This window comes from Dreissena polymorpha, chromosome 12 (genome assembly GCF_020536995.1).
Source record: "Dreissena polymorpha isolate Duluth1 chromosome 12, UMN_Dpol_1.0, whole genome shotgun sequence".
Lineage (NCBI taxonomy): Eukaryota > Metazoa > Mollusca > Bivalvia > Myida > Dreissenidae > Dreissena > Dreissena polymorpha.
This window is the reverse complement of record NC_068366.1, coordinates 61,847,934-61,869,177: the sequence shown is the minus strand read 5'-3', so window position 1 is coordinate 61,869,177 and position 21,244 is coordinate 61,847,934. Positions and strand designations below refer to the sequence as shown.

Sequence of the window (21,244 nt, the reverse complement as noted above, 5' to 3'; positions counted from 1 at the left end):
TCACCCTAGGTTGACTTCAAGCCGATTCATGTCACGCTGGGGTGACTTCAAGTCGACCGGGTGACTACAATCGGCTTGAAGTCACCACAGGGTGACATGAATCGGCTTCTAGTCACCCCCGGGTGACTTCAAGCCATTTCAGGTCGACAATGACCCAATTAGCTTTAGTACTACGAATGAACTGAGGATAGTAAGGTTTTTGTTGTTTGGTACTTGTCTGTATGATTCTAAATATATCTGAATAGTATAATATATATACGATCGAGTCAATGTCTTGGTAGTTTCGTTGACAAACTTCCATTAAAACTGTATGCACAGGCCTACGCACAGTATATGCAATGACATAGTTACGTGACCGAAGCTGTGTACATGTACATGCAGCATTATATCGTGTTCCATAGTATTCTTACAAATTAAACACGATCGAGATTAGTTCATCTAAAGAAAAATGATTAAATCATGGTACTTTTATCAACTTTAACGAACGTTTGAGCAGAAAAAGTGGTGTTTTATTATTCAGCGTTAAGAGAAATTATAATTATTAAACCAGAGACTGGAGAGTTCCGAATAACAACTATTCAATGTTTGGTCTGATTTTTAATGAATTGGTTTGCAGATCCTGCCGTCTCGATTTTTAGCAATTTCGAAAAACCTCATTGATGAAAACCGATTTACTCTGCCGCGGAAACCGAAATGGTACACTGAAAATTTGTCTTGTGTTCAATGTGAGTTCTTTTTCATATCTCAACAATGGCATCCCCACGCAAACTTTCCTTGGAAGAGTGATGTCACTGCGTTCGTCTGACCTCTATGATAGATTGTGATTTCTCACGCCGGCTTTGACTAAATGTGCATACACTAAGATAATTGATAATTAGTGTTTAATTTATACATATTATCGGAAATACATAACCCACGGGGCGGGTCCCGGTTTGGAATAAATGAAATTATTGGAACAATCGTGGTAGAGGACAACCATACGATGTTATATGCCAAATATAATACATCTGACTCTTTTCGTTGTAGAGAAGATTTTTAAAAGTAGTTTGCTACGTTCTTATAAGTAAAGTATATATAAATCATCTGATCAGTGTGGCGTTGCCATTATTTTTTTACCTTAAATCACTATATGACCAGTTGAACTAAAAGCATGTTGTCTAATAATCTTAAAAAGACAATCAATCAAATCGCAGACTTTGCATTAACCCATTTATACCTAGCGTCTAGAAAAAAAGACCTTCGCAAACAGCGTAGACCCAGATGAGACGCCGCATGATGCGGCGTCTCATCAGGGTCTGCGCTGTTTGCTTAAAGGAATTTCTATAAGAAGTATTTTATGTATAGAAATAAATAATCTAGAAATCCCTAATTTTGAAAATAAATTGATCCAATTTAAAAGGATGGGAGAGTCCACTAGGCATAAATGGGTTAAAATAAGTAAAACAAGTAAGACCTGAAAAAGTGTGTTGTGGAGTGGGTTTGAACGCCATTTTCAACCCCTTTACCTCCCCCCCACCCCCAATGCTTACGTCGTCCATATTTATTGAATCAGACTGTTAATGAAAATCTCACTTGAATGTAAATTATTCAAATGATATATAATATACGTTCATGTTTCACACGCAAACTGAACATTAGCGCGTCCTATAGAGTTCCCGTGACTATAAAGTTGTGTACGTGAACAAGCAATAAAATGATTTGTATTTAACAGAGTCTGAAAAGTTTTTTGCCCGGCTCTATATCAAACACCACACGTCTGACAATGTCCAACAGCCTACTGCTCTTCCTCATCTGATGAGCCAAAGGTTTGCAGTTTAATGTCAGCACATCTCTGTTTGCGTGTTACACATGGAGGTTACACCTAACTATGTGTCACCGCAGCAAGTGTCCGTCCCGTTATCTGCGCACTGTTCGGTGTAATCTTCTGTAACAGAAATAACAAAATGAAATACCGACATGGCCAGGTATATCGACGCATGCACATGCGTTCAATAATTTTAACAACTCTCAATCTTAATTAAAGGGGCCTTTTTACAGATTTTGGCATGTTTTGAAGTTTATCATTAAATGCTTTATATTGATAAATGTAAACGTTGAATATAAAAAGCTCCATTAAAAAATCAAGAATAAAAAAACAAAAACAAAAAAAGGTAACCCTCAGCAGGGCTCGAACCACTGACCCCTGGAGTCATGGAGTAAAAAGCCTACGACTTAGACCACTTGGCCATTCTTCCGGATACACTGCCAGATGTATTTATTACTGTATATAAGCAATCCTCGTAGTTTCACAAAATACACCGACAACAACAGAACTCTCCAAATTATTAATTCGTTTCGCGTTGCAACGCTTTATAATTTTCGGGTTTTTAAATCGTCAAAAGATGCATATACAGGCTATTTTAGGCATGATACATGTTCAGTATTACTGTTTCCTCACGAATATCACAACCACAAATAAAATTTGCGAATCTCAAACAACTTTTTTGAATTTTGTCAATTTAACCAAACGTGAAAAGGCCCCATTAATGTGTGAATATGTATTGAGCTGAAGCCATGCCATGTTCTATTAAAAATGAAATACGTTCGTTAATGGCATAAATTCATTTTATGACAATTTACAGGTTATTAACTTTTAAAATTCATTTCCGATATTTTTTTTAAATTTCCAAGTTGTTTTGTGGAATCATACCTTCACCGTTTTAAGGCGCGCTCTCATATCTGCCGCGTCATGCGAAAATGGGTTTTTACTATATGCGGCGCATGCTGGTCTGCAGGTACGCCGGAATATGACATAAAACCAATTTTCGCATAACGCGGCTCACATATAATAGCGTTTGGAAATCAGATAAGCGTTTCGCAAATTGAATACGGAAATTTTTTAATGTCACAATTTATACACAAAGAGAATACCCAGCAAACAAAACTGGTATCGGACGGAAAAAACGATTGGGCCGTTTCTGGTCGCTGAGTGGAGTCTGACTTTCCCGAAACATATAATGTGTAGCTTAACCTACACGTATACCACACATTATACTATATTCCTATTAAACATGTAGTATATTACTTGGTTGTGATGATCCAGAGAGACTACCGGAAGTGATCGTCATTATTGCGTCCTTTTCCATCAGTTCTTCACACACGTCTTGTCGACCTATAGAGTCGGTAACTGTAAAACAGATGTCGATATTTATTTTACCAAAAAACTGAGTAGCAGTTGTACAATAAATTACGCGTTACTTACGCTAAGTCTCTACAGGGAGACATGCAAAAGCGAGATGTCGGATAACAGATACAAAGTTATCACCCTTGTTACGATTGTGAGATGTATCCTGTAAAAAGTTGTCGAGCGCTATCTATGGATTCTATGCACATAATGTTCCAACGCCCTTATAAAACCAGTCAGTGATTATCACACAGATCCACAAAAAACACGATATAATGTATGTTGGTTTGCATAACGTACATCTGTGGCAGATAAAAAGCCTTCGTATTCAAATATGTATCTTTAGAGCAGATTATATTGCCCCTTGAAAAAGGACAATTTTTATTTTTATTAAAACCCACACGTTCAAGAAACGTTCTTTGAAAGCATATTGTAAATCCAATCCCCCTCGCGCGCCAAAAAAAAGATGTCGTATAAGATTATAATGCACTCGCATCCAAAAACGTGTCTTTTTTGTTTATATTAAAAAAACACTGAAATACATACATAAGTAGATTATAAAGATCGATCTTACACTTAAATACGTACATTATAAGATTGTAATGACCTCACGCTTCAATACGCACATTAGTATATTCTAAAGCCCCCACACTTAAATACGTACACCAGTAGATTATAAAGCCCTCACGCTTAAATACGCACTTGAGTGGATTATAAAGCCCCCACAATAAAATGCGTACACTAATAATTTATAAAACCTCTACACTTAAATATAGCTTATATATTACCAGATTATAAAGCCCTTACACTAAAATACGAACATCGGTAGATTATAAAGCCCTCACACTTACAATTGTTCATCAGAAGATTATAAAGCCCCACAAATAAATACGTACATCAGTATATTATAAAGCCCTTGCACTGAATACGTACACCAGGAAATTATAAAGCCGTACACTGAAATACGTACATCAGTAGATAATTAAGCCTTTACACTTAAATACGTACATTAGTAGGTTATTAAGCCCTTACACATAAGTACGAACATCAGTTTATTATAAAGCCCTTACACATAAGTACGTTCATCAGTAACTTATAAAGTCCGAACACTTTAAAACGCACATCAGTAGATTATAAAGCCCTTACATATTAATATGTTCATCAGTATATTATAAAGCCCGCAAACATTAATACGTACATTCGTAGATTAAAAAGTCCATACACATAAATACGCACATGTGTATATTATAAAGCCCTTAGACATAAAAACGTACATCGGTTGGTTATAAAGCACTTACACTTAAATACGTACATCAGTTTATCATAAAGCCCGCACAATAAAATACGTTCATGAGTATAATATAAAGTCAGCACGCATCAATACGTATATCAGTAGTTTATAAAGCCCCACACATAAAGAAGTACATCAGTATAATATTAAAACCCAAACACTTAAATACGCACATCAGTAGCTAATAAAGCCCTTACGTTTAAATACGTACATCAGTAGATTATAAAGCCCTTACAAATAAATACGGACATCAGAAGATTATAAAGCCCGAGCACTTAAATACATACATCCGTAGATTATAAAGCCCGTACACATAAATATGTACATCAGTATATTATAAAGCCCGCAAAAATAAATACGTATATTAGTAGATTATAAAGTCCACACACATTAATACGTACATGAGTATATTATAAAGCCCTTACACATAAATACGTACATCGGTGGATTATAAATCCCGCACTCATAAGTACGTACATTAGTAGATTATAAAGCCCGCACACATTTATTCGTACATCAGTAGGTTTTAAAAGCCCTTACACATAAAAACGTCCATCAGTAGATTATAAAGCCCTACACATAAATACGTACATCAGTAGATTTTAAAGCCCTTACACATGAATACGTACATCAGTAGATTATAAAGCACCACAAATAAATACATACATCATTAGATAATAAAGCCCCACAAATAAATACGTACTGCAGTAGAGTATTAAGCCCGAACACTTAAATGCGTACGTCATACGATTATTAAGTCCAACACATTAATACGTAAATCAGGATATTATGCAACCCAACACTTAAATACGTACATAAATAGATTATAAAGCCCGCACACATAAATACGTACATCAGTAGATTATAAAGCCCGCACACATAAATACCTACATCAGTACATTTTAAAGCCACACACATAAATACACACATCAGTAGATTATAAAGCCCGCACACATAAATACGTACATCAGGAGATTTTAAAGTCACACACACAAATGCGTACATCAGAAGATTATAAAGCCCGCACACATAAATACGCACATCAGTAGATTATAAAGCCTCATACGTACATTAGTATTAGATAATAACGCCTCATAAATAAATTAGTACATTGGTAGAAAGTGAAGCCCCACACGTAAATGCGTACATTACGATATTATAAAGCCCCTATACATAAATACGTACATCCGTTGATTATAAAGCCCTTACACTCAAATACGTATATAAGTAGACTATAAAGCCCCGCACCTAAATACGTACATTGGTGGATCATAAACAACACAAACTTACATACGCAGACTAGTAGATTGCAAAGCCTACCCCGTTACCAAATACTCGTCTTTGTAAAAGTCTTTACACCCTATTTTATATGCATTTAAGCAAAAAATTAATAAATAATCAAATACCTACATTTCCATAACGCTTATTTTATAGTATCAGCAACCATCAAAGTCTATTTACATTTAGATTAATAAGCCCTCGTTCGTTTATAAAGCCCCGTTACCAAACTACGAAACATTGCGGAAATGTTAAAGCCCCCTTTCACAAATACGTACCTTTATAGCATATTATAAATCCCCCGCACCCGAATTCGGTGTTTCTGGTGAACGCAACTGTCACCTTTCCGCTGTCCGTGCTGTTTATCACAGTTAAGTTATTGTCAAATATGTCATACTTCTCGTTCTCCTTACTACCGTACTGACTGACAATCTTCAGCCCATCAAACGTACAAATGTTGTTCACTTTTGTTTCCAAGACAACTATATCTTTCTTCTTGTGGTTGATGTTAAAACTGCACACGTTTGTTTCGTTGAGTGTCTTGTAAAACCACGGATACTCTTGGTGACTACGTATGATTCCAACTTTTACGCGTTTGCCGTTTCGTTTGCGTTTTACCGACCTTTTCATGATGTGTTTGTGTTTTAAAGCCCTTTTTGCGGAGGGTCTGTGTTTTGCTTCTCTTTCTTCGACGTTCCTTCGTTTTAACTTCCCTTTTGTGATGTTTCTGCGCTTTTTCTTCCGTCCATTAGGTCTCTTTTTGCATTTTAGGTCTTTTACGTCTAAAAATATAGGTTTTACAGGTATTTCAAAGTATTCCTTTTAATGACGGCACAGTAATAATAAATATGGGGACATTTAAACACCAGAATTGTAATTGTTCAAAGTATATGCATGGTCGGGAAGGCCACAGGAGACGGAGAAAGTATAGATTCTTCAAAGTGAAAGATTCTAAAAAATACAAACTCATAATCATTCCAGAGCTGGACAGGAGGACATGTTATTTCATTTATGACGACAGTGGTAACATTGACATGTGACGAGAGTGGCGACCTTTACTTGTGACCGCGGTGGTGACCTTTACTTGTGACCACAGTGGTGACCTTTACTTGTGACGACAGTGGTAGCCTTTACATGTGACGACAGTGTTGACCTTTACTTGTGACGAATGTGATGACCTTTACTTGTGACGACAGTGGTTACCTTAACATGTGACGACAGTGGTAATCTTTACATGTGACGACACTGGTAACCTGTACATGTGACGACAGCGGTAGCCTTTACTAGTGACGACAGTGGAAGCCTTCACGTGTAACTACAGTGGTTACTTTTACTTTTGACGCCAGTGGTGACATTGACATGTGCCGACAGTGGTGACCTTTACTTGTGAAGACAGTGGTAACCTTTACGTGTGACGACAGCGGAAGCCTTTACGTGTAACTACGACGGTAACTTTACTTTTGAAGACAGTGGTAACCTTTACATTAGACGACAGTGGTGACCTTTACTTGCGACGACAGTAGTAATCTTTACTTGTGACGACAGTGGTGACCTTTACTTGTGAGGGTAGTCACCTTCACTTGTGACGACAGTGATGACATTTACATTCGACGACAGTGGTAACATTTACATCTGACGTCAGTGATGGTCTTTACATGTGCCGACAGTGGTGACCTTTACATGTGACGACAGTGGTAACATTTACATGTAACTACAGTGGTAACTTTTACTTTTGAAGACAGTAGCGACCTTAATTTGTGACGACATTGGTAACCTTAACATGTAACGATAGAGGTAACCTTTACATGTGACGACAGTGATGGCCTTTACTTGTGACGACAGTGGTGACTTTTATATGTGACGACAGTGGTATCCTTAACATGTGACGACAGTTATGACCTTTACTCGTGACGACAGTGGTGACCTTTACAAATAATGACAGTGGTAACCTTCACTCGTGACGACGTTGGTAACCTTTACATGTGACGACAGTGATGACCTTTACTTGTGACATTGGAAGCCGCCACGTGCCACTGCAGTGGTTACTTTAACATGTGACGACAGTGCTAATCTTTACTTGAGATGACAGTGGTAACATTTGCTTGTTACGACAATAGTAACATTTACTTGAAACGAATTGGTTACGTTTACTTGTGAAGACAGTAGTAACATTTACTTCTGACGACAGTTATGACATTTAATTGTGACGATAAGCATACGCTTTACTTGTGGCGACAGTGAGAACCTTTACTTGTGACGACAGTGAGAACCTTTACTTGTAACGAAAGTTTAACAATTTACTAGTGATAACATTGATGAGATTTACTTGTGACATCAGTGATAACCTTTACTATTAACATAAATAGTAACCTTTATTTGTGACGACAGTGATAACATTTACTTGTGAAGACAGTGATATGCTTTACGTGTGACTACAATGGTAACCTTCACTTGTGACGACAGTGATAACCTATACGTTTGAGGACATTGGTGACAATTACTTGTTACGACAGTAATACCTTAACTTGTGACGACAGCGATAACATTTATTCGTGAAGACATTGATTACATTTACTTGTGTCGACAGTGGTAATATTTAATTCTGTCGACAGTGGTAATCTTTACTTGTGACGACAGTGATTACATTAAGTTGTGACGACAGTGATATATCATTGGTAACACTTATTTGTGACGACAATTATAGCATTTACTTGTGACGACCTTGGTAACCTTTACATGTGACGACAGTGATAAAATTTACTTGTGACAACAGTGGTGGCCTTTACTTGGGACAACAGTAATAACCTTCACTTGTGACGACAGCGATAACATTTACTTGTGGCGACAGTGATAACATTCACTTGTGTTGACAGTAGTAACCTTTGCTTGTGGCGACAGTAATGACATGTACTTGTGACGACAGTGATGGCTTTCCTTGTGACGACAGTGGTAACATTAACGTGTGATAACAATGATGGCATGTACTTGGGACGACAGCGATAGCATTTACTTTTGACGACAGTGGTAACCTTTACTTGTGACGACATTAATAACATTTACTTGTGACAACAGTGATAAAATTACTTGTGACGACATTGATAACATTTACTTGTGACCACAGTGGTGACCTTTACTTGTGACGACAGTAATAACCTTCACTTGTGACGACAGTGATAACATTCATGATTGTCTTATGACGACAGCGATAACATTTACTTGTGACGACAGTGATAATATTTACTTGTTTCGACATTGGTAACCTTTACTTGTGACGACAGTAATAACATATACTTGTGAAGACAATGATGGATTTACTTGTGAGACAATGGTAACATAAACTTGTATCAACAGTGGTGACCTTTACTTGAGACGACAGTGATGACGTTTACTTTTAACGACAGTGGAAGCCATCGCGTGTGACTACATGGAAAATTTTATTTGTGAGGACAGTGGTAACCTTAACGTGTGAAAACAGTGATAACATTTACTCGTGATGACAGTAATAAACTTTACGTGTGACTACAATGGTATCCTTTTCTTGTGACGACATTGATAACATTTACTTGTGATAACAATGATGGCCTTTACTTGTGACGACAATGATATAATTTATTTGTGAAGACAGTGGTATCCTTTACTTGTGACGACAATTATAATATTTACTTATGACAACAATGATAACATTTGTTTGTGACGACAATGAAAGCCTTTACTTGTTACGACAGTGATAACATTTACTTGTAACGACAATGATAACATTTACCTGCGACGACCATTGTAACCTTTACTAATGACGACAGTAATACGGGCAAAAGCCCGCGAAGCGGGCGTTGACCTTTCATACATATGGAAATTTAGACATAACATTACATAAGAATGCCACATAGGGATGCGTCTAAAAAAATGCCACGCGACATATATTTTCGCGATGCTATTTATGACCTTGAACAAATCAAAAACACTTTGACATAAGCTAAATCACATGTAAATACATACCTCAGGAAAAATTATATCAATGACATCATACTTGTGTAGCGAATCGCACTAAATATTCTCGCATTATTTGTTTTTCTTCGCAACCGTTCCAGAATTAAGTCATTACTCAATTATCTCCCCTGAATACTCATCTTCAGTGGGTATAAGCCGAAGACTGACAGTCTTTACCAAACACAATTTACGTGAACATAACCCGTCTTAAATATATTGCCGAATCTCAGATTTCTGTCGAATTTATTTGCTTTGATCTTTTCGATATCTTATTGTTATTATTATCCTGACAAATCACAAACGCTTGTTAAACAATTATTTGTTTTAAACATTATAGTTGGCATCTCTATTCTTCCAGTATTCTCGCGGTATTTCAATACCTGCCCCTAGTTTATTTGTCAGAATTCGTGACGCATTTTCCATTCGCTCTCAGAAAGAAGTTTTACGTGTGATCATGAGAAATATTCTGGTAAGTTGTCGTTGTTATCCATCAGAAACACATTTATTCACAAAATTTAAAGATATTCCGATCTAACTTTTTAGTCTGCTCGCACTTTACCAATATCCCGAAAGGTTACATATCAATACAATAAGTTTAGGCCTGAAACCACAAAAAATCCGATACCGTTGGATTTTCGTACCACAATCTTACGTAAAAAATCTTCCAGATTCAAAATCAACAAAAAAAACAAGACATTTATAAATTGTCTGCATTATTGATCAAATTTTTAGATATTTGTTGGTTTTCCGTTTTTAGAAGCTGTTCTGTAAAGGCAAGAGCTGGGCACAAGCCATTATATCCAGCAAAACTGACAGTTTTGGTTTACAGAAATCAACAAAGAAGGGATTCCTGAACTATCAAAATTTCCAAGCTATACACACAGTTATTATCTGTGGTGATCTTTATTGGTTCTGTTGGTTTACTTGGATGGAACATGTGTGAACTTTTATAGAACTTTGAAAAATCTATATCTGTCTATCTTTATACAAAAATCAGCTATGGTATAATAAGATTAGATGTGCAAACAATGTCAAAGGGTTGTTAAATTAACAATTTGAATGCAATTTTGCTGAAAAAATATGAAAGTTCCCATGCAAATTTAGTCTGTATATCGACAAGTGTCTGCCAATAAATGTCAAACTAGTAATACAAAACTTACCACAAGTATGTAAAAGCACTAAGTACCTGTTGTGATCATTTTTAGTAAGATAGTGCAATTCTAAACAGTAGCAAATAGCTTGTTTAGTAAATGCATAATGCAATTAATATGATTTCCTTTCTATTGTGTAATTAATAAATTGGTTGTTACTTGTTATTCCATGATAAATGTTTTATGGCTAGTACAAAACCAGCATTGTTAATTTTGTAAAAGGTAATAAAATAACACCACTTTGTAATATCATATACGTAAATATTCTTGTACTGTAGGTTGATGAAAGTGTTTTAGTATTACTTATTTTGTAACTAATATTTTATGTGCAAATAAATGATGTGAAGTGTTTTGTATCTCCACACAATACCACATACCTTTTTATATATGTACTGTGTTATGTGTTATTTGAATGTTTAAATAAAAAAATATGGATGATATAACATGATGCATTCCAATATTTGCATTCAAATTGTAACTATAGAGCTAAGTGCAGTTTAGACTGTGATTTAAGAATTGCTACAAAATGGCTAGTTTTTTAGTGGCGACAAAATTTAAACTATTCAACAATAGTTTGCGAAAGAAAATTAGAAACCTGCAAGTTACCTGTATTTATTAAATATTTTAATTGCGAAACAAGTATGTTGATATACTGTTACACATAATTATACATTGATAATAAATAAGAAGACAATTAGCGGTGTTAACGTTTCCCAACAGTAGAAATCATTCTTCCGATGAAGTCAGTGGTATACAGACGAAATCTCCAGGTATGGCTTTCAAAACGTAGTGTGTGTTATTTGACAGTCTAAAACTTGTTGGATTAAAAAAAATCCTGTCAAATTTGTCAATCAAAATTGATTTGACACATCACATGATTTTTATTATGTTAAATCAGTGTACTGTTTTCTAAATGCAACTTCTTTAGCAAGCTGTCAAGTTGAATTGAGACATTTGATAAAACAAACAGAAACTGTTTCCTGGGCAGGACCAGTACTTAGTGTCTTTTTGACGTACCATGACGTCGAAAGTCTTCAAGACCTACTAGGTAGAACGAGAAATGTACTTCAACGTACAATTTTCACCGACCCTTGAGTGTTAGTCAATCAGAAGACACCATACATCTGTTGCTTTTAGATATATTTGACATTGAACATTATTCATTATATACATATATTATTATTTTTATTTATACCAATTTATGCGACTAGCGACCGCTTACTCATAGATATTGTGCGTATTTATTAAACATGTTTGTTATTATACTTTATACCAAATTATGCGACTATCGACCGCTAACTCGTAGATATTGTGCGTATTTATTGACCTGGCGTGGCTGAATTAACCTCTGACTTATGCAAGTTATGGTATTACAAAATACGACCAACGGGGAGGTTATTATACATTATTTATCCCGTTAATGTTTGGTAACTGTTTGGTTACCGTTGGGAATTTCCTACACAGTAATGCGCTGGACGGTCGTGATACTCCGCCCCGCATGATCAATAAATACTCACAATATGTTGAATAATTTTAATTTTAAAAAGGTAACAATTGAATCTTCTTCAAATTTGTATAAAATCTATTTCAATGCATTAAATACTTGAAACTTCTATGTGTTTTTTTGCCATTCTGATATTTGTATTCATTTTGTCCTCAATTCAAAAAGAGATTATAAACATTAATTATGAATAAATCTGAAGGAAAAGTGGCTCAAGAGACAAGTGTTTTGATTGGCTGTTCAGAAAATGTGTACGTTGAAGTACAAACATGTATGTCGAAGTACAAATTGTACTTTGACGTACAAATATATACTTCGAAGTGTATTTTATATTTGTATGTCGATGTACAATTATTGTACTTCGACGTACATTTCTCTTTTTACCTTGTAGGTCTTCTTGACTTTCAACCCAAGTGGTACGCCATATAATGTCTTTAGGGTTATCTTAAGAATGCTCCCACTTAAGGGATCAATACAGAGACCTTCCAGTGACTAAGCCAGTTAGCAGACACCCCATCCACTATACCACAGCCACCGAACCAGCTTTAAATTCCTGTGGCTGGAAAACAAAATAATTATAAGATGCTAGATCTTTAAGCTAGGAACATGTAACTCGTTTTAAGATTGATTTTTTTGGATGCATTACTCAATTATTGCAACAATTATAATATTTTGAACACAATCATGTCCATATATTTATTAAAAATACATGGTTATCAAAAAAAGTTAAAAAGCTTTTGCCCGTAAATTAGGTAGCACCTATAATCATATTAAAATTTACTTGTGACAACAGCGATGACCTTTACGTGTGACTACAATGGTAACATTTTCTTATGACGACAAAGGAAAACGTTTACTTGTGACGACAGTTGTTACATCTACTTGTGACGACAGTTATAACATTTATTTGTGACAACAGTAATGACCTTTGCTTATGACGGCAGTGATAACCTTAAATAGTGATGACAGCGATACAATTTACTTGCGAAAATTGGTATTTTGCCATATGTTATTGCCAGGACGGAGTGACTGCTGACCAGACTGCGCGAATTCACAAGCTGCTACTCTGACCGCATATGGCATACGACCCAGTTTCGCATGACGCGGCTCTTATACAAGTATTCATGTATATTCAATATTCGCCTTAAAATAGAATGTTTATATGCCCAAGCTATGACTAAAGCACCGATGATTGGTTTATGGAGATCCCTTTACAAGGCGTATCATGTAAGCTTATGCACGTAAATGTTTATGTATTGACACGCCGCTTAACCTCAAGAGCAAACCAAACACCAATCTCCTCGAGATTGCTTTTTAGACAATCGCCGTGTGTCAAAATTTATTTTACCGGTAGCTTGAATGAAACTCGTTTTCTATCAAAGAATAGCAATAAAGCGAGCTTTATCTCCGGTAATTGATCATGTTAAGGCACTTAACGTTCTGTTTTGTAGTTCTAGTGTATACAAACCGTGAGGTCAGTACTAGTGAAATGAAAACATCTAGCTTAAATGCTCAAATTATGTTGTTGTTTTTACTGATTGCATTTTGATGTTGACATACAAAGCTTCAAATTTGTTGAAAACAAAATTCGCTTATATCCACTTATGTGCATGCATTTAGATATGGCTGACACAAGAGGAATGTTTTAAATTATAATACACTTAAAATAACTACTAAATAACCCTTGAATTAACATCGACGATAGCTGTTTGTTAAAAAATTTCGTTTACAAGCTACCATCATTCATTCAATAATTATCTCTTTCAGTAATACCTGCATGTTGACCAGTGTTCTACATGTCATAGTTGCCGTCGCAAATTTTGGACTTGCATACAGATCAATAATCTCAGTTAATTAAACAGATTTCTCCAAGCTGTCGGAAGCAATAAGTCGCAATTTAAATGTTTGACTATTAAGGGTTGTTCGTAGCACAAGTCGGTTCGCAAAAGACATGATGCGGCACCAGTTTGAAAATGCCTAATAACTTTGATGTAACCATACATTTCTATATGTATTACAAAAAAACATATTTCCTACTTACATTTACTTTCGGCGCATTTAGCGCGCGTGACTAGAATCATGTCCGGCATGGCCAGAAAGCACGGACAATTCTCTTCGGTGCTCTGCTGAATGGTAGGCTTGCACGTGATCATCTGTTTCCTTGGAAACGAAACGATGCAGCTTTGTTTCCAGTAGCAGAAGTTGACCGCCGCTATGAGATCCGCCGTTTGCCCCACGCACTTGTCACGCGAGCGTCCCACATGGATCTCAATGTCGACCAACAGGTATTTGCTCGGGCACGCAAGGTGCACGTGTAATCCAGAGCCCGCCTCCGCGCTGCCGCAGGCCCGGATCTCCACCCCGAGCAGACTGGATGTCCGGTTGTGGCCCGCGCAGCAGTGCAAGGATGAAATACGTGCACAGAGACCTGGTATATGTAACTTTGTCATTTATTGGCATTCGACGTAATGTTTTGTTTTAAATTACGCCAGATGGTGTTCATACAGGTTTTTAAAGCACTTTTTTCACAAATCGTTTTTAAACGTATATCTTTTTGACGCGTTCGCTTGCCAAATATCAAAGCAATTATACGTAGAATGCATGCTTTATAAATATCCCTTAAATTGTTTAAGCTCTGTTTATTTGTGATATAGGACTCCGGCCCTGACAAATATATGTATTACAATGTATTACAATCCATTGAAGACAATGCTGTGTGCACAATTGGTTGGAATAACATAATTGTATAACTTAGAAATATATTTTTGTATTTCCATTATGCATGTTTGTTTCTTTTCAGTTATTCACAGACGGGGCCTATTAAATGTATATTTCATCTTTAAAAGAAGTAATAGAATTTAAATTTTCAATTTACTTTTTTAAAATGTCAAATGGCATGGTCTACGAGGTCAAAGGCATTTCTAAGTCATAAAACACCGTAACAACACATGAACCATTATTTGTCTTCGTCGTGTGTATTTTAGGTAAAAAATAGTTGGGTTAAGTGAGTGGTGTTTTCTTCAGTCAGACATGGCACAATTTACTGTGTTCCTAGGTTTAAAATATTAATGGGTTTCTGTAAAGAAATATTTTCGAAAATGTTGGCAAATTGATCAATATTGGGATGTAGTTACTTGGTAATTTATTGTTGCCCAATTAGAATATTGGCACGACTCTGGCCAATCATATTAAGTCAAGATAAAATGTTGTTATTAAAAATTGACATAAAAGCTGGGTTTTAATTTATCACTCCCATATTTAGGGTGCAGGATCACGTGACTGTGTGGGCTCACAAATGGACGCTAATGGATTTAAACACACCGGTAAGTGGTGCTTTTTTCAAATGGCTGTTAAAAACAAATTTTCTTAAATTAAAACAAGTGCATAAAAGACATTTGTTATGCGGCTTATGACTATGTGAAATACATCACCATTACTTTATTTAATAAGCCTGTACTCTTGGCAAAAAAAAAATCGATTGTACAGCATTCATATGCAACGTGAAATTTTGTCACCGATTTCAGATGTATTCAAAATTCTAAAGATATCGACAAAAACCGCAAGTCTTTTATGCACTAAAAATGTTTGCATATGTATTTCAATAACTAGAGATACAATACAAAATACAATTCATAACGGTGTGTTTTCTTTCTGTCCAGCCCGTGTGTAAACCCGTGAGAACCCCGTTGAACCTGCATCCTGATATTGTCAAATCCTACGGCTTACGCTATTATTGACATTTCAATATTGATCTTATCTGCTATATGCTTTTCTACTAATGAACTGATTAACTAAATGCTAAATTAACCCTTTGCATGCTGGGTAATTTGTCGTCTGCTAAAATGTCGTCTGCAGAATTTCTAAAATTAGCATTTTCTTCGAATTTTTTTCAAAGAAAACTATCAGCATAGCAAACAGTTTGGATCCAGATGAGACGCCATCTGGATCCAAACTGTTTGCAAAGGCCTTTAAAATTCAGCTCCAGCGCTTTAAGGGTTAATTCTGCCTTTCTACATTATATGTTTTGTACAAAGTTGCCGGCCTAAAATACTATTCCCAATTTTTATTGTTTTTTATTTCGCCTGATGTACTAATGAAGTACTTATTGAATTCATTTGCAATGTCAATTTCATCATTGATTATTGTCGTTGTGATGTGCACTTGTTTCACTGGAAGTTTGAGTTTCTTTGTACGCATTTTAATGTTTCCCAACAAAAATGAAGAGTCTTTTCCTCCTCAATTGCTTTATCAAAGAACTTTCTTTTAAAATATGATAATTTTTATTTTATCAGTAAAGCGCAGACTTTCATTCGAGTTTTATCCGTCTAGTTTTTGTAAGGCTCATATTCTCGCACATAAATCCAAAATCTTTACAGTATATTATCAAGTGCATTTTGAAATTCATGATATGTTTAAGCACGATCAATACATGTATGTAAAAGGTCGTGAAAATCCAGCTGGATATTAATTATTCTGTTTTCGTTATTTTATATTAAAATGATTCAAAATAAACACAAAACGGGTTATTGTAAACAAGAAATATCTTTAAAAAAGATATACGGCGTAAATAGTTTAATGAATGAGATCAAGGATAGCGAATGTCTTTTTCTGTGCAGTTCTTAGCTGCATCACACGCAGTACGGGATGTTACGGGGAGTTTTCGCGGCTTATTTTACATTATAACATATTGCTGGTCATAAACCTATAGATACAAAACAGAAAACCAAAAGAAGAATGGAAGTGAAATTTAAATATATGAGTCAACCGGCCACACGAGAAGTATCCGTATTTATAGGCGCGTTCTTCGAACAAACCTGTTTTAGTGGTTTGTCGGGCATTGCTATTTGATTCGATTATTAACAGTATCAATTATCATCGTGCTAATGCTTAAAGTGATATTATGGGCATTTTGCACTGTTGAATTGAGCTGAAAAGAATTAACAGGTCAAAATAGTTAGTTAAAATGTGGTTACTGATTAATTATCTGCAACTCACCTTGCTACCAGTTGTTTATAAAAATATATTTTATATTCGATATTCTTACGTGACCCACCCAGTCCTGTAAGCTGAAATGGTCCGTAAAACAATATTGTGTCTTTGTGTCGTATGAACAAATCTGCACTAAAACTAAATTTAGGTTCAACTCGTAAACGCATGATCAGTTGTCAAACGAAAGTACGGTTGATATTCAAATGCATTATTTTTCTCTTTCTGGTATATTGTTTTAGTATGATGATGCTGCATTAATTAATATAAGTGTATATGAAGTAGAAACATCAAAAATAATCAACGGTTGCGATAGACACCTATAAACTGTTACATGCTCATAATATCACTTTAGTACATTAAGCAATATGGACGAATAATTATTGTTAAATTTATCAACAATAATATTTATCATTGTATTGTTGAAAACACATTAAGAATCTATTATTTACATACCATAATTATATTGCTGAATATCTTCATTTAACATATTTCTGGTCTAAAGAAAATTCCAGGTCACCTAGTTCACGGATAGCGTCTTTATTATATAACGATTATTTTACTGGCCGCCAACTCCGGTGATGACCTGTATATAAACTCTGAATGTCCGCGCATTGACCCGATATACCTCGCGGGTTGAAATGCAATGCTTTAAAGTGAGGCCTCGCTTCCATTGTTCTTTATACTTTTACATGTTAACATGTTGACAGGAATAAGGAAGTAAGTACTAAATATGAGAACATAGCCTTTTAAGTATAAACGCTCTTGCGCTGGTAATACTCTGAAAATAAAAGGTGTACGCACAAACTGTATTGATGTCGAGAATTGAGTGTAAAACTGTTCTATCTATTAAGCCTTTTCATTCGAGATAAAATTGTTTCATACAGTAAAACAGTGTTACAAAGACGCGGATATGTTTCCAATGTTCTGGTGGTATACTCAAATCAGCCAATGGAATAAATGAAGTGTATTCATTCGTACCTAGCCGCGGGAAATTTTTTTGGAATTTTATTGGACACTTACAAAGGTCAGGCTAAGGTGAAAAGCTGGCTTATGCAGCTTACGCCGAAAAATTGCTAGACCAGTTACGAATGTTTAGTTATGTTTTCAGTAAAATGAGAATACCCGGTACTAGTTTTATATTGAATATGACGACCGAAACTGAAACGTGCACAATATGAAAGAAGTGCGTTTTGACCATACAAGTTATTTTAAAACATAAATAGCATGTTTTTGAATGTAATCGGTGTTTAACTATCTAAAAAATAAAAATAAAACTATTGGCGTAATTTGGCCTATTTTTCCCAACAGTGCATAAACAAATATCATATGTTATTCTTAATCAAACACGATTTTAAAATGTTATATTCGGCCAGTTCATCATTCACAAAAGTATTTTTTTACGACAAAAAGTAAAAAATAGAAAGGAAACGCGAACGACGGGTAAATTATTTTCTTTTTAAACATTACTGCGTTTAAACACGAGATAGTAATTTAATTATAACATAATAACATAGATCTAGGTATGCCGATAAACACCAGTATATATTTAGCGCAACATTGCACCAAAAACACATTAAGCGCATCTAAGAGCTAGATAAGATGCAAACATGTATGAGAGCGAGTTTATTACCCCGCGGTTACAAGATGTATTGCATTAGCGTCAGAAACAGTGAGAACTATGGCCTACCATTTGGGTCGAAAGTAAACAAGACCTACTAGATAAAAATAAAAATGTACGTCGACGTACAATATGTACGTCAACGTACAAAAATTGTACTTCGACGTACAAATATGAAATACACTTCGACGTATATATTTGTACGTCGGAGTACAATTTGTACTTCGACGTACATTTTTGTACGTCGACGTTCACATTTTCTGAACAGCCAATCAAAACACTCGTCTCTTGAGCCGCTTTTCCTTCAGATTTATTCATAATAAATGTTTAAAATCTCTTTTTTAATTGAGGACAAAATGAATAAAAATATCAAAATTGAAAAAAACAACAACAAACAAAGAATTAAAAATAAGTATCTACTTGTCGGTATTTATATTAAAATCGGTTTAAGTAATAAATATTATACACTTTATTCGACTGCCGGCCGATGTCTAATCTATATGTCATAACGTGACGCACAAAGGGATAGAGATCACCACAGCAGGTTGCTAATACACAGTGTAGACTTCCACTGTTTTATGGTGGTAACACGATTGTTTAGAAAGCATAGGCCAAATAATATGGAATAAAATTTTGAAATAAAAATCGTATAAAGAGTCTGAAAATAGCGCAGTGAATGTTTAACACGCGGATCAAAGCAACAGATGTACGGGGTCTTCTGATTGGCTAACACTCAAGGGTCGGTAAAAATTGTACGTCGACGTAATTCTCTTTTTACCTAGTAAGTCTTGTTGACTTTTGACCCAAATGGTACCTCATAGTATGAGAACGCGCAATGCTAAGCACTGATTGAGCGAACCTAACGAGTCTACACGTGTAGAGGAATCTCGTCTAGATATACTATTCTACTCGCATGATAGCATGATAGAGCCGAATCGTACGAACTACAATACTCACATGTGAAAATGATAGCTATTCCGACATGAAAACTGTTCACATCCATTGCACTTTCTTCTGCTTCATATCAGACGCAAATTCAAATTTTTATGAGCATAAGACACGAGGCTGGCTGTTTGGCAACGATTCTCAATTTCAATCTAACGGAGATTTATTAAATAAGCCTTCGTCTAAAATCCTGCGATTTCTTATCGCTCGATGTTACACTATAAGCAGTGCTTAATGAGAATACAAACAGACATTGAAGATTTAAATCTTGAAATTAAATCTAGATTCCACCGCCTCACCCCCCCCTCAACCAGGTAAAATGCAGTCAGTGCTGCAAAGTGAAATACCATGCTTTGATAGTATCATTTATATTTTGAAGTAAACTTTTTGCCGATACTGTTCACTATTTGGAGAAATGAGTTACCAATGTTCAAATCGCTTGGTTTCTCTATTAACAACGGGAAAGCACCGTCGTTTATCTGTAAATTCCTCTCTAGCTATTTTAAATGTATTCTTGAATTATTAAACAAAACCAATTGTTCTATAGTTCCTTAAAATGACCTTTACCCCAACCTCCCCGTATACAATCCAAACCTTGGTTTGTGTACGAGGAATTAATGTATCAAGTTTCATCACATAACCTCAATTCGTTATCGAGAAATTTAGTTGACTCCATTGTGCTATTTAGTCACGGTGACCTTGACCTCACCCAACTTATACGTAACCCCAAGAGTGCGTGTGTCTTTGCATAAGGTATCGTCATAAAAAGTTTGATGAAAATGTCTAAGTTTGATTGCCCTGCTACATAGCTTATACGTAAAATTTCGAAATGAAAAGGCCCTTAATCGTGACAAATTTAAAACAAAAATAACCAAAATTGGCCTGTGTGGTCATTTTGATATGGGATCGACCTAAAACTATTACTGCGAAACTAGCTTACCGAAAAAAAAATGCATTTTTTGGTGCATATTTACATTTCTACGTGTAAAATGGTCCGTAGTTTTCGCAAAATTCAAACTACGTGTAGAGTTTATACGAAACTTATCATATGGGGTCATTTAATATGGGGAGTATATGCTATCAGTTTTAATAAAATCTCCAAAGACATTCGTGCGAAACAAGCTATCGAAAAACTCAAATCTGCCTATATAGTGCATACGTAAAAAAATTCTAAATGTAAAATGTACGCTAATTTCGACCAAGTTAAAACTGAACTATAAACAAGAAACCGTCGGAGACGGGTGATGCTCCCCAAAGTGTTTTTTGTCACAATATTGCACTATATATTTAGATAAAAGGAAACGTCTTGAGGGGCATAACT

The 21,244-nt window shown here is 35.4% G+C and overlaps 1 protein-coding gene across 1 annotated transcript; it reads right to left on the bottom strand.

Moving 5' to 3' along the window:
• Positions 1-864: 864 nt before the first annotated feature.
• Positions 865-20,228, bottom strand: LOC127853856 (uncharacterized). Its single transcript, XM_052388657.1, has 5 exons — positions 19,936-20,228; positions 14,413-14,799; positions 6,011-6,514; positions 3,065-3,166; positions 865-1,924 (listed from the first exon to the last, which is right to left on the bottom strand). The coding sequence occupies exons 1-5, from the start codon at positions 19,979-19,981 to the stop codon at positions 1,866-1,868; spliced, it is 1,098 nt and encodes a 365-aa protein (XP_052244617.1). The 5' UTR covers positions 19,982-20,228; the 3' UTR covers positions 865-1,865.
• Between the last annotated feature and the right edge of the window lie 1,016 nt (positions 20,229-21,244).

Excerpts from the sequence above, each read along its gene's own strand:
- LOC127853856 (XM_052388657.1), bottom strand. The coding sequence starts at position 19,981 with ATGGATGTGAACAGTTTTCATGTCGGAATAGCTATCATTTTCACAT. Across the intron at positions 6,515-14,412 it reads TAAATGCGCCGAAAGTAAAT|ACGTAAAAGACCTAAAATGC; the intron begins GTAAGTAGGAAA and ends CTATATTTTTAG. Across the intron at positions 1,925-3,064 it reads CTCTGGATCATCACAACCAA|AAGATTACACCGAACAGTGC; the intron begins GTAATATACTAC and ends TTTCTGTTACAG.